The sequence below is a fragment of the Bos indicus genome, chromosome 21, assembly GCF_029378745.1.
Source record: "Bos indicus isolate NIAB-ARS_2022 breed Sahiwal x Tharparkar chromosome 21, NIAB-ARS_B.indTharparkar_mat_pri_1.0, whole genome shotgun sequence".
NCBI classification, from domain to species: Eukaryota; Metazoa; Chordata; class Mammalia; order Artiodactyla; family Bovidae; genus Bos; species Bos indicus.
The window spans coordinates 14,394,760-14,408,653 of record NC_091780.1 but is presented as its reverse complement, the minus strand read 5'-3'; the positions used below and the strand labels follow the sequence as shown (position 1 = coordinate 14,408,653).

The 13,894-nt window shown below is 40.7% G+C and overlaps 1 protein-coding gene and 1 long non-coding RNA gene across 12 annotated transcripts in view; one reads left to right on the top strand and one right to left on the bottom strand.

Moving 5' to 3' along the window:
- The window catches only part of CHD2 (chromodomain helicase DNA binding protein 2), a 112,138-nt gene that overhangs the window by 57,951 nt on the left and 40,293 nt on the right, over positions 1 to 13,894 (top strand). For all 11 annotated transcript variants that reach the window (XR_011562553.1, XR_011562554.1, XM_019983305.2 and 8 more), the window contains 8 exons: positions 599 to 787; positions 2,471 to 2,633; positions 2,966 to 3,118; positions 4,848 to 4,919; positions 8,005 to 8,154; positions 8,843 to 8,991; positions 10,140 to 10,236; positions 10,650 to 10,742. Coding sequence is in view for 9 of the 11 variants with exons in the window: in XM_019983305.2 (XP_019838864.2) it covers positions 599 to 787; positions 2,471 to 2,633; positions 2,966 to 3,118; positions 4,848 to 4,919; positions 8,005 to 8,154; positions 8,843 to 8,991; positions 10,140 to 10,236; positions 10,650 to 10,742 (1,066 nt within the window). In the remaining 2 variants the exon portion in view is untranslated. The remainder of the gene's footprint in view (positions 1 to 598; positions 788 to 2,470; positions 2,634 to 2,965; positions 3,119 to 4,847; positions 4,920 to 8,004; positions 8,155 to 8,842; positions 8,992 to 10,139; positions 10,237 to 10,649; positions 10,743 to 13,894) is intronic.
- On the bottom strand, positions 4,826 to 5,474 carry LOC139178168 (uncharacterized). Its single transcript, XR_011562555.1, has 3 exons — positions 5,283 to 5,474; positions 5,072 to 5,199; positions 4,826 to 4,959 (listed from the first exon to the last, which is right to left on the bottom strand). It is a non-coding gene; the product is annotated as an uncharacterized lncRNA (long non-coding RNA).

The window sequence follows — 13,894 nt, the reverse complement described above, 5'->3', positions numbered from 1 at the left end:
GCCTCCAAGTTCTGTTAGTATTAAATTTGTATCACTTACATCATTCTTCTTGTCTGGGGGTTGTTGTGTGGTTGATTGTCATTGTGATCTATTAACTTTTAAATCTGTGGGCAGTAAGGATGACTGATGGAAACGATATAGTTTTTACATTTGGTGACAGCCCTGATACCACCACTAATTATTCTTTTATCTCTGAATATTGTTTTCCCTGTAAATTGCAGCTTATTAAACGATAGCTTATGATTAATTTTCTGCCTAACATTTTATCACAATAACTTGTTACTTATGTACTAATTGCATGATTTACTGAAATATTTTGTGAACCCTGGATCCAGTGTCAGAATTGGAAACCTGCTATTATCCAGTATAGACTTATGAAATTGTTTCAGTTGATTTTTCCTTGCCTTTTGTTTTCCCTGCTCTTATATTCAAGAGCTAGTGAAAGATAAAATTTATTTATCCTTATAGGGAAGACTCATTTTTTTTAACGGACTTTTTTTTTTTTCTAGTTGGTTCCTTAAAAAAGAAATTTTAATTGGGAAAAAAAATTTTTTTTTTTTCTGTGTAATTGAGTAACACTGTTCTGTTTTATCTCTAGGTTTGAGTTCTGGGAAGATTTTGAAGAAGACCATGGGAAAGGGAGAGAGAATGGCTATCAGAGTCTTCATAAGGTGCTAGAGCCTTTCCTTCTCCGAAGAGTGAAGAAAGATGTGGAGAAATCTCTTCCTGCCAAAGTGGAACAGATTCTCAGAGTGGAGATGTCAGCCCTTCAGAAACAGTATTACAAGTAAGTCATTGGCTGAGTCAGGCCCGACTGGGATTAAGATCAGTGCCAGGAACACATGAGAGAGAGAACTGACAGGTAAACTGCCTTTTTTAGTGAAGTCTCAACACAGATTTAAATAGCAGTTTATTTGTGGTCGGAGAGAGGGAAATTTATTTTTAAGGAATTGCTTTGTTTAATTTTGTTGATGATTACTAATAGTTAACAGAGCTCCAAAGCCAAAACTGCCAAGTCTGGCCTGTTCAAAGACCTGCCTTCATTCTTGTCTCCTCCATTCCAGTTTCTCTTCTCCTTAGGTAATGATTACTGTTATATTTAAAAGTCTTAGTGTTTATCTTTCCTTTATTTTTAATTTTTAAAATAGAAGCAGATACACGCTAGCTTCTTCGGGCCTTTTGTCTTCTTATACAGATGGTAGCACACTGTGCAGTTTTCTGTACCTTACTTTTTTCACTTACTGATGCCAGACAGCTGTGCTGGGAACACTCCACAGTGGTGTACAGAGGCAGACAGCCCTTGCTTTTTACAACCGCATAGTGGATCTGTGGAAAAGTTTGTTACTAGTCCCCTAGTGATGGACATTTGGATAGTTCCAAATCTTAACTTTTATAAATAGTGCTGTAGTCTTTGAGCCATCCCTCTTTGAGATGGGTTCCTAAAACATGTGATTGCTGAAAGCGTAAAGAAATTTCACAGTGCAGAAGAAAAGTGCTTCTCATATTTTGGGGTTTGTGGTTAGAGCTTATTTGGATATGTGTGAATATTCACGCACCCCGTCCTCCCTTCTTTCCAAACTGAGTTGTAAAACACACTCATCATGAGCACTGTATTCTGTAAAACTCCCTTTTACACAATTTAAATGGATATGTAGCTTCTGTCATTGATATATCTCATTTATTTAACTGATTTTCTAATTTGTGATAGCTTAATTTCCACTTTTATACTATATTAAAGACAGCTTCAGTGATAGTCATTGTTTATGTGAAATATATAAATGTAACATATGTTCTAGTATATATATATATTTTTTTTGTTGTTGTTGTTGTTGCCTTGGCTTTCTAAAAAAAAAAGTACTTACTTTCAGTTGGAGGATATTGTGTTTGTCTCTGCCATACATCAACATAAATCAGTCATAGGTATACATATGTCCCCTCCCTCTTGAATCTCCCTCCTACCTCCCACCCTATCCCATCCCTATAGGTTGTCCCATAGCACCTTAATCATTGAGCTCCCTGCATCATACATCAGTTTTTTATTGTTATTATCCTCTCTTAATATTCCTGTGCTCAGCCAGGTTGAATATTGCTGTGCTCAGCCAGGTTGAATACCTGATAGAATGTTGAATGGTCTGACTCTGGAGATGTGTGAGATCTCCTGCTGAGGTGGCAGGAGATAGAAGGTAAAGCGCCCTTAGTTCAATGGTCTGGCTCTGGAGGTGTGTGAGGGCTCCTGGTTAGGTGGCAGGAGATAGAAGGTAAAGCGTCCTTAGTTGAATGGTCTGGCTCTGGAGGTGTGTGAGGGCTCCTGCTGAGGTGGCAGGAGATAGAAGGTAAAGCGCCCTTCCTCGCCTTTTCAGTTCCCCTCCGCCCCCATGCCCTCAGTCATAGTGTTTCCTTTTATAATCTTCTGGTATACCCTGTTCTCTTCCTTTGCATCTGATAATACCATTATTGTCTTACTTTGCAGATGGATTCTGACCAGGAATTACAAGGCTCTCGCCAAAGGAACAAGAGGAAGCACATCTGGCTTCCTTAATATTGTGATGGAACTGAAGAAATGCTGCAACCACTGTCACCTGATTAAGCCCCCTGAGGAAAACGAAAGGGAAAATGGACAGGAAGTTCTTCTGGTGTGTGCCTACCTTGTTTGTAATTAGTTTCTTAAGGACAATTTAATTTCTGTAGATGCTTTTACTCAAAACACTCCTTTTCCTCCCTGATGGCTCTTCAAGGAGCATCAAAAGAAGCTTTAAAAACAGGTGAGGAAAACCAAATAGCTAGGAAAAATCTGGAAAGTATATTGTCACAGATACCAGGTAAAGAGCATTTTAGGAATTGCTTGTCAGCTAGATTGCAGAAGGCTTCCAGAAGCTTTAAGATGATTTTAAAAATATGAACTCTTAGAGGTGAAGGGCAGATTGAAGTATCCTTTTGATCATGATCGTGTCTTTTCGTTCTTCAGTCCCTGATCAGGAGCAGTGGGAAGCTGATTCTATTAGATAAACTGTTGACAAGACTTCGAGAAAGAGGAAACAGAGTCCTTATCTTCTCTCAGATGGTGAGGATGTTGGATATCCTGGCTGAGTACCTGACTATTAAGCACTACCCTTTCCAGGTAAGGATGCTCGGTACTTAGGGTCTCTCCCTTCCTCTCTCCCTCCCTCCCTCCTGGGTTGTATGCTTTGCTTGTTAAATTAGCCTCAGGTAGAAAACAAAGAGTTTTCTTGTTTGAAACAAATTGAGATTAAGAGTCCAGGAGGGTCTTAATTTTACTTTTGTAAAATTAAGAGTTTTTGTCTTCATTCATTAATCTCCAGTAAGATTAGGAGAAAAATAAGGAGGAAGAAGGAGTTTCTTTAGCATAATATTTTTCTGCATGTTAGACAATAAAAAAACAAAAACTTATCTGTTATCTATGTATAGGCATATGTGCAATTTATTTGGCCTAACATTATTACATAAGTTTTTCTTTAGTTTTGGATGAACTAATGAAGTTAGGCTGATATTGAAGATACTTGAAGCTAGTGATTCTAAGAAGACCAAGCTTTAAAACTCAGTGCAGATTGTCTTTCAAAGTACCCTGAAAGGCCTAGTTACATCCATAATACCTGGTGTGGTCTTTCAGCAGCTGTCTTGATACTGTGGTTATTATCAGAAATAGCACAGCAGAAAGAGTCAGTGATCTTTCAGTACATCTGATCCCTGGCTGCTTTCAGGTCTGGCTCATCATTTGGCATCAGTGAAATAAGATGTTACTTTTTTCTCTAGGGAGTGAGTAGTCTGGTGTCTGCTCAGGTTATCATGCCTGTTGCCTTCGCTTAGTGAGAATACTAAAAAGAGGGCATTTGGGTTTTCTGATTTCAAGACTTATCTTTGGGTCAGGGCTGTCAGGTAGACTTGGTAGTCAGAAAGAAGAAAGGGGGTTCCCACATGTGATTCTGCCTGTGTTCAGGTGGCTCTGGGTTTGGTGGGCAGAGCGCTGAGCTGTGGGTCCTTCCAGATCCCGCCCCGCCCCGCCACTGATGACTGGCTAGCGGACAACATCTGTCTGGTCGGTTTTGCCCTCTGTAAAATGAGATAGTTTGTCTCAAGTGGTGATTAAGGGGCAGCAATATGAAAATGATTTTAAAGAGTGAGAAATGCTTTATATACAGTGTACAGGTAGTAATTCTTCAGTATCCACATGTTATGGTATCTCTACAGTGACATTGTTTTGGACCTAGAGTTGACATACAGTCTAATGTAAGAATTGTATGTGCTGGGAAATGCCAGAGGCTCTCTTGAGGATACATTTTGGCTGCTTGAATGCTTTAGTTTTTGGAAAAGCTGGGGTATATGACCAGCTGAATGTTTTCAATATTGTGGGGAAATGTCTTCCACACAAAATTATGTAAAGGATTTTTTGCTGTATATAGCAGTTAACATGAGGGCAGCTTTCAGCCATATTAACTTAGGAGCGTCACTTTTCCGCAGGAGCTAATTGTGAGGTGAGCAGTGGTAGTGTTTCCTGATTTCTTGAGTACCCACAGATGGAGAATCAGACAAAGCCTCTAAGCACAGCGTGGTTGCCGTCTTTCTCCTTATGTCCTAGCGGCAATTCTCATCCTTGGATGGACCTAGGTGGCCCTCAGAACCAGAAGCTTCTGAGCTTGAGTGTGTAACCAGAGAGCTTGGGGCATGTTGGGTGTGCTGCTCAAGCACAGCCCTGGACGGCACTTGGCCAGTGTGTTCTGGTTATTTTTACTCAGAGGGTGTTGGAGTGAGGAAGGTTTCAAGTCTTCTGTTCTATTTTGAGTGCAGCTGATTTTCCTACCTTATGATTTTCTCGTGGTTTATTTTTACAGCGTCTGGATGGTTCCATCAAGGGAGAAATCCGAAAACAGGCGCTGGACCACTTCAACGCAGATGGGTCTGAGGTACGGCATGCGTGGCTTTGTTACTTGGGCAGTCTGGGCTCTGTATCAAGGGGGAAAGCCTTTCTAGCTGAATGTACTCTGTTTCAGAAACAGTTCACAGTACAGTGTCCTACCTGATAAGAGAAATCACCGATGTAAAAGGTGGCTCTTACCTTGTTTGGTTGTCACCCCCGAAAAGCATATCCATGCTTGTTTCTCTTCCCTGGGCTGAATTAATGGCAGAGTAGCTCTGATATCAACCGAGTGCTCTCTGGTGCTCCCAGATGACAAATTTCTGAGCCTAGAAGAAAAACAAGGCCAGGTTGTGGAGGGCTGACCAATAGGATTAACTTTGACACGTGTGCTAATTCAGAAGGTTCTGACCTGTACTCTTGGTGACTTGAGTCTTAGAAAGTGTGTTTGTGGTGTCTCAGATTTGCTGGACCTTGGCAGGGATGTGGCTTAACTCCCTTGCTTGGGCTGATAGCAGCGTCGGTCCATCTGTTAGGTGTTCAGCTTGAATTTGGCAATATGAAGTATTTTGTTTTTAAGGCTTGTGTGGAAGAGCCCTTAGGACAAGCTAGAAGCCGTGTAACCTTGTAATGTGTGCCTGTCAAGCTGTTAAATACCGTGGGATTTGAGAGAAGGAGGGGGAAGAGGTTTAGCGTGGGGGGCTGTAGTGGTATGAGGAGGGGAGGAGGCCAAGGAGAGTGCTGGAGGTGGGACTAAGCAGTCTGTGGAGAGAGCGTGGGAGCCTCTGAAGCCCAGGCGGCTCTTCTGTGTAGAAAGACCGGACTTGACTTTCTGCTTCTCATGAGCTTTAAGCACTGCATCTGTCACTCCAGAGAGTCAGGACTCCTGCCCCTCGAATTGCACACAGGCCCAATTAGACTGTGGTATTCTGGCTTCTTCTCTAGCTTAAAATTTTAGTTTCCTTGGGGAGTTTTAGACACTAATCTCTTCAGAACCAAGGCTCTGAATAGTCAAGGACAAGAGGAATTGAATTATTAAAACTATTGATAACCATCTAATTCCCACTCCTCCTTTCCCTCCTCCGAGTTCCTCACCTGTGAACTTTGACATGATTTTGCTCCCCGCTTCGTAACCCTGCGGTGGCGACTTCAGAGTAACAGTCAGCACGCAGCCCTGAGCAAGCGTGCCGTCAGTGTCAGCTGTTTCCATTATTGAGAGTGTGCTGAGGTTGGCTTTTGTGCCCTACTCTAGGTTTAAACTCAGTGTGAGTTAGATGTCTTGTACTGCCCTGTGTCAGAAAAAACTAAAGTCAGTTTCTTCATAGTTCTCCACTCAGCCCTTTCCCCATGGCTAGAAGGAGAAAATGGTTTCTCTACCATTTTCTGCAAACCTGAGTCTTTCTTAAATTAATTTAAAAATTTATGTACTTTATTACTGGGGAAAAGGATTATATGCACATTTAGAAATTTTGCAAGTTGGTGAAGAGTACCAAGAAGAAAAGCTGTACAAACTCGCTCTGCAGCTTGCTATTCGTATCATTTGGGTCCATTTCATTCATCCCAGAGGAAACCGTTTATTTGTTTATATGTTTGCCCCAGTTGGAATCAGGCTGCATATAGTCCTGTTGTCACGTTTCATTCAAAATTCTACTCGAAGCATTTTCTCCGTATCATTTAAAGATTTTAAAAATCATGGTTTCTAATATTTCTCATGCCTATTCCCTCATTTATTTAACCATTTTATTGTTGTCAGATGTTTAGTTAAGAGGATGTGAGCATGTAAAAAAGGTTTTTAGTGCCTTTTGCTGAATCACTTTTTCCAAACAATTTATATTCATACTTTTTAATGTATTAATTTATTTGGTTGTGCCTAGTCTTAGCTGAGGCATGTGGGATCTAGTTCCCTGACCAGGGATTGAACCCAGGCTCCCTGCATTGGGAGCGTGGAGTCTTAGCCACTGGACCACCAGGGAAGTCCCTATATTTATACTTTTATGTATGAATACTTCTGTTTTACCTCACCCTTTAGTTTCATAGTTTTTTTAACCTTTACCTATTTGGTAATAGACATAACTAATATCTTAATATACTGCATACTACCTTTGATAAAGAATGCCATTGAAAATAATTTTTTATGATCATTCAGAGCTCAGATGTCGTTTATGTTTTAGATGTCTTATTCTCAAGTGTTTACCTGTGGGCTTCGCTCTAGAGTGTGGAACTGCTGGGTATTTCTACCAAGGATCACAGACTCAGTGCTTCAACACCCCTGGCGATCAGTTCTCTCTTGGAACTGTTTAAAGTTCTTGTGAGACAGCTCTCTCTATTTTTAGTTCTCCGACAGTGTTGGTGAATGACTGTTATTCAGACTGGGGAGACCCTTTCATTGCATTTATGTATATGTATTAAGTACAGCCATCTATCAAAAGATAACTCAGAACTACCAGTGTTTGAGATGCAGATACCACCTTCACGAGATGCAGATGGGCGTGGGCTGCCTGCCCAGTCTCTGTTATGCCGTTGCTGTGGAAGCTGGGATGCATCAGGGCCTGGGTCTTTCCCGTATGCGGCTCTTCAGCTTGTCCTTCCCTGGTTTCCTTGGTGTGTGTCTGTGGTGACTGAGGGCCCTGTGCTACCAGTGGCTCCGTCATGTCGCCTGTCAGTACAGTGTTTCTGTATTCCTCAGCAGCCTAATAAATGAATGGACATTTGCTCAATAAAGTTTCCTTGCTTATACGGACTGCCTGCCTTACATGGCATAACTCTCCTTTACCCAGGAAATAAGTGTGTAGACAACACACTGAAGTGATCTGTTGATAACTAAGTTTGTCTGTTTTCTGTTAACTACTTGTATACTAGCTTTAGTTGGGCAAGACCACTAATTCTTCTGCTCCTATTGCCTTATCCATTTCTACTTGACTCCCTTAGCTCATTGCACCAACTCTTACCTTTTAATCAAATGAAAATTCACTCTGCCATCAAGTCCCTGACATTCTTGTAGCCTCCATAAAGTTTGTCCATCATATCTCACTTTTCTTCGCACCTGCAGGGGTTTCCAGGTGTGAGGGCTTGTTGGACTGTGAGGCTGTTTCTGAGAGGCCACTGCATAAAGTAGTATATTGCATTGTGTACAGGACTTCTGTTTCCTGCTCTCGACAAGGGCTGGTGGCCTGGGAATCAATTTGGCTTCAGCGGACACAGTTGTCATCTTTGACTCTGACTGGAACCCCCAGAACGACTTGCAGGCACAAGCCCGAGCCCACAGAATTGGTCAGAAGAAGCAGGTCAGTGGAGAAGCCTTTGGATGTGGCTTGGAGGGGAGGTCGTTGTCTCTGGGTAGATACCTGTTAATTAGCTCGTAGAGAGACGCTGTCTTTAGGGCTGAGATGAGATGAGCCTGTAGTTATGGACCGGCTCTTTTTCACTGTTTGTAACGTGTATGACCAGTAACTTTCTGGCTTACTCAAAGGTGCATGATGAATAGACTTAGAATTAAAAATTTCTGTTTTTGTATAGAAAAGTTGTGATATTCACATTGTTCAGCACAGTCTACTTCTGTTAACATGGTCAGTGTTAGCGCTGCTGTATGCTGCTCAAGTACGCACTTGTTCCTTCAAGGATGAATTTCAAAGTCTGTTCCAGTATTAGCTACCATTTAAGTTTCATATGTGGTTGGAGATTCAGTTTTGGTAAAACAGATAATTCTTCAGCAGCATTTTTATTGTTAGGTCAAGGCTATAATAATAGTTCTTAGAGGCAATTTTTATTTAAGAATGTAGCATGCTGCCCATAGTAGAAGATATAATATATATTAATGCTTAAGTTGTCTGCTTGGATCAATGACTTACAAGTAGTAAGCCATAGCAGAGAACAGATTTTTTTTTTTTTTTAATTTCCCCTCTTGGTTTTAGGCAGAAATAACTTTCTATGTGTGTGAACAGGCCATAAGCATAACATTGCCTTTTCCTACAGGTAAATATTTACCGCTTGGTTACAAAGGGGACCGTGGAGGAAGAGATCATAGAACGGGCCAAGAAGAAGATGGTATTGGACCACCTGGTGATTCAGCGCATGGATACCACTGGCCGAACGGTTCTGGAAAACAACTCTGGGAGGTCCAAGTAAGTGCCAGAAAGGTGGGAGAGGTAGCAGACATCAATTTTACATTGTCATTTTGTGTAATTCATTCATTCTTCTCATGAGATGCTCTACAACAGACATTAATCCGTTGATTACCTGGAAAGGACCAAGCCAAAACTGCAAGATGGCACTTTGATTTTATTTTGCCTTCCCCATTTCTCCTTCCTCTTTTTTTTTTTTTTGGCATACCAGCCCTCTGCGTGTGCCCTCTTGTCTTTGCTGCCCTCCTCTTTTTTCATTTTTTTTGGGGGTACCAGCCCTCCGCATGTGCCCTCTTGTCTTTGCTGCCCTCCTCTTTTTTCATTTTTTTGGGGGTACCAGCCCTCTGCGTGTGCCCTCTTGTCTTTGCTGCCCTCCTCTCCAGCCTCTTGCTTTTGCCTCTGCCTGTCCTGTACGACACAGCAGCAGCAGTGGCAGCTGTGTGCTCGCCCTCAGGCTTCCTGCCTGGCACGTATTGCCTTGGACTTTTCAGCAGCGAGGCTGCAGCAGGTTGAGTTGGCAGCCGTTTCTTATTATTGGTAAAAATGTTGGGTGTGGAGATTGCCTTTCCTACTGAAAACAAAAGGGTATGAAAGGAAAATAGTTAAGTTTCAGCTAGCTTTATTTGGAAGCACAACAATTTCTCTTAGAGAGTTTACATTTTGACCAGGTTGTTGAGTATCTTCTGTGGCAGTCTTAACAGTTGTGTTACAGGTTAAATCAAATGAGCCCTTTCTAATTAGGTGATGATGATTTTCCACTAAAAAGAAAACTAGGACAGAAAAAGCTTGTTCTTTTATTTTGGACCAGAGAGCAGGTGTTTGAAAATTCTTGGTGAACAATAACTTTCTGAATTAAAGGATGAATAGAGGATTCCCTTCTGTCATGTTGCTAATTACCTTTCTTGCTTACTCATGTAAATATATGAACCAACCAGAAAATAATTGCTGTCTTAGTCTTTTGTTAAGTTTACCACTGCAGACTCATCCTGTGGATTAAAAACCATGAAATATTTGTGAGATCATTTTTCTTGTGGCAGAATTTCTGTTCTCACCAGTAGTTGGACCTCTTTAGGAAGAATATATATTTAGAACTCAGTAGAGGTTATTTGATGTCCCTAAGAGATTACAACTACATTTTACTTCTACAGTTCAAATCCTTTTAATAAAGAAGAGCTGACGGCGATTTTGAAATTTGGAGCAGAGGATCTCTTCAAAGAGCTTGAAGGGGAAGAATCAGAGCCTCAGGTAATTAATAGCAAGGCGAAAGAATGTCTTGATAAGTATCATCTGTGAGAGTCTAAACTTTTCTGGAAGCACATTCTGAGCCTGAGACTTTTCTAAAGAAAGAGTAGTTACTTGCAGAACATAGTTTCTCTTTTTCCTTATATGGCTGAAAGTGCTTACAGAATTGAATGGGAAAGAATGAGAAAATCATGGAGGGTTTTGACTTTGCTGTTTTTTATTCCAATTTTATTTCTTGAAATTTCTGAAGTGTCATCCTATGATTTGTATAAATAGTAGTTTGAAATGTTGGATATAAAACATTATAAAAACTGTGAGTGTAAAAGAAAATGGAATCAGAGAAGAGCGTTGGTTTATTTGCACCAGTATTCTCAGTGAATGCTGACCACTGTTGGCTTTTCACCATGTTCTTTTAGGAAATGGATATAGATGAAATTTTGCGCTTGGCTGAAACCAGAGAGAATGAAGTCTCAACAAGTGCAACAGATGAACTTCTGTCACAATTTAAGGTATTAAAATCATTGTCTGAGAAAGTCCTTGGCATTGATTTGTGAACCAATAATAAGTAATGCCTGTCAGTACTTTGTCAGTGCAAGACACTCTGTGCTTTTCTTTTTACCTAACTTAATTCATACCCCTTAAAATCACTCTCCAGAGTTCCAAGTATGGTGTGAATATAGACTGTACAGTCCTTCCCATGGGGGTGACCACCGAAGTAGTCCATCTTGCCCAGAGTCAGTGGACAGAAGAAAAATAGTTGGTGTGAGTAAGGCTGCAAATACGCTGTCAGTGGGACAGGTGGAGAACTAGATAATGTGGAGCTCCGGGAGAGACGTTAATAGAATCATAACAAAGAGAGGTCAGAGGTGTGAAAATAGAACGTGGCAGTGGGGAGGCTCCTGATGACTTCGTGGCATTAGGGAAGTTGTGGGATGGTTGGTGGTATTTGATAGAAAATTAAATGAGATCAGGACCAAACGCAAAAGCTGGATACCGGATGAGTAGGAGGTGACCGCATTGAGTATAGACTTTATTAAAAAACTTAGTAAGGAAAACAGTGAAAGTAATTTATAATGATGAAGGGTCAGGCAAGATAAGGTTTTTTAAAGGTGTTACCATGTTTCTAGCTTGAGGAAAGAGCTTGAGAATAGGAAAACACTGGAAGTTCTAAGGAAAGAAGGATAATTGGTTACACATTGCCCAGGAGGAGACTGGAAGGGATACAATCAAAAGCACAGATGGGAGAACTGGCCTTCGAAAGACAAAAGAAGAATCCACTTTGGAAGGAGAGGGGAGAGAAGATGTAGAAGCTCCAGGTGGTGACCTTACTTACCAGTAAGTGAGGTGTTTACTGAGAAGTGGAGAAGTTTGGGGATGGTGCCATCCAGGGGCCAGGAGTTGCTGGGAGGAACTTGATAGGGACTAGAGCTGAATTTAGAAGGTGGGGCTTCATGGTAGAGCAAGTCAGCAGGATCAAATGACTCTCCAGCATTACTTGAGGTCAGAAAAACTGGATCAGTTGTTCATCCCAAGGTGGAAGATTGGCTTAGGAGGCACAGAAGAGTCATCAAAGTGGCAAAGAGTTGCCCAGATTCAAGTGAGAATGTGGTTGAGTGGATTCATCATTGGTTGGTTCCGAGCATGTTAGAGAAGAGGGTAAGAGGCTACATGGATGATTATGTGTGGTAGACCCACTAGGACTGAGAAGTGTTTGGGAGGAAGCAGTACTTTGTGATGAAGTCCAGGGTTGGCCACAGGTGGAAGTTGTCGCAGTGGAAGAAGAAGAAAGGGGCTGAGTGGATCACAGAGCTCTAGGATCAGAGTTAATGTGTCTTAAGGATGCAGAAGATGGAGGTGAATTGTTAGCATTTCAACTGGATTTCACTTCTGTGACTAATGCTCCCTTCTTAAACAGAAGTAATCTTCATGATGGTGTCCTAGTCAAAATATCATATGATTATTTAGATCTGAAAAACTTCTGCATATTACAGATTGATCAGAAGCCAGATTATTGGTGATACTTGTCTTTCTTTAAGGCCCTTTTGGCCATTATGTTTCAGCATCAGGTTAGGTAGGATTCTGCTTAAATAGGGACTCTATGTCTGGAGTGCGTCACTGAATTGACTTTCTTTTCCTAATAATTCTTTTTTGTTAAGCTAATTTAACTTGTTGGAAACATAACAAACATTTCTTTGAGATATTTATGACTACATGTTTCTTAAGTAATAATAACCAATCCTTAGAAAATTCTTACTATACTGTAAGCACTGTTTTAAGTACATTCTGTATGTCAGTCCTTCAGTTTTTACAACAATATTATGTTGGAGTCACTTATCATCATTTATAGATGAGGAAACTGAGATGTAAGGAGGCTAAGTAGATTTCCTAAAGTCACACATGTTTGGAGTTGTTATTACTTCTTAGACAGGGATTCTGGCCTGTAGAGTGCTATTCCACTCTTGGGAAAGTTAAATTCCCAACTGCATGAACCCCTGATGTATCTGTAGTATTGGTATTTGTATCAACTAATACCATTTCAAAGTGAGATCTAAAGTAGTTACAAACAGTGCTTAACTTGAGAGATCAGTCAGATGATTCATTTTATGGAACAGAAAAATGTTAAATTTTAAATCTCAGAAATTACATACCTCTGGTTTTGTCCTGTAATATTAAAATTCTGATTGTGAAGACATGATATCCATGTTGGAAATTAGAGTTAATTTTGCCCGAAAGTTCTGATTTCAGTGTCAGCTCTTAAGTTATTTTGAGGAATGGAACTTCGTAAACCTCTTTAACTTCAGTCCTGACCTGGGGCCTGCCCACCACTGCTCAGAAGTGGCCAGAGTTGGTAGATGTTTCTCTGTAGCCATAGTCTAAGGCTTTCAAACTCATACATGCAGATGCCTTTCTTTCTGGGATACATATTATGTCTGTATAAATATAATTAAATGTCTGATATCAGGCTTTCCTGATAGCTCAGTTGGTAAAAAATCTGACTACAGTGCAGAAGACTGGGATTTGATCCCTTGGTCAGGAAGATCTCCTGGAGAAGGCAATGGCAATCCACTCCAGTATTTTTGCCTGAAAAATCCCATGGACAGAGGAGTCCATGGGGTCACAAGAGTCAGACATGACTTAGTGACCAGACTACAAAATGAAGTAAATGGAATATTATTCCCAGTTTGCTTGAATTTTTTGCGTTTTATGTTTTCGTTTTTATTCCTGAGACTAACGCACTTTTGAGCATGTGAAATTATGAAATACTGTTAGCTTCTGTACTTTTAATAAAAGTGAATCAGGTAACCAGTTGACTAGACAGTAGCTACTGCTTTGAGTTGTGCTTTGTTTCAGATGAGCTCTATTCAGTATCAGCTTACAATGCACAGGCCTGTCAGTCCACACTGGGCTAACATTAGGGGTTCGGATGTGATGATCTATATTTACTTTATTTTTGGCCACACAGCACAGCATGTGGGATCTTAGTTCCCTGACCAGTGATCAAACCTGTGTCCATCCACTGCAGTCTTGCAGTGGAAGCATGGAGTCCTAACCACTGGGCCACCAGGGAATTCCCTGCAAATATTGTCATCTAAATAAATCTAAAAGTTCTAGTTAATATATTAGAAAATGTGTATGATTTAATAGCACGTCTTTTAATAAA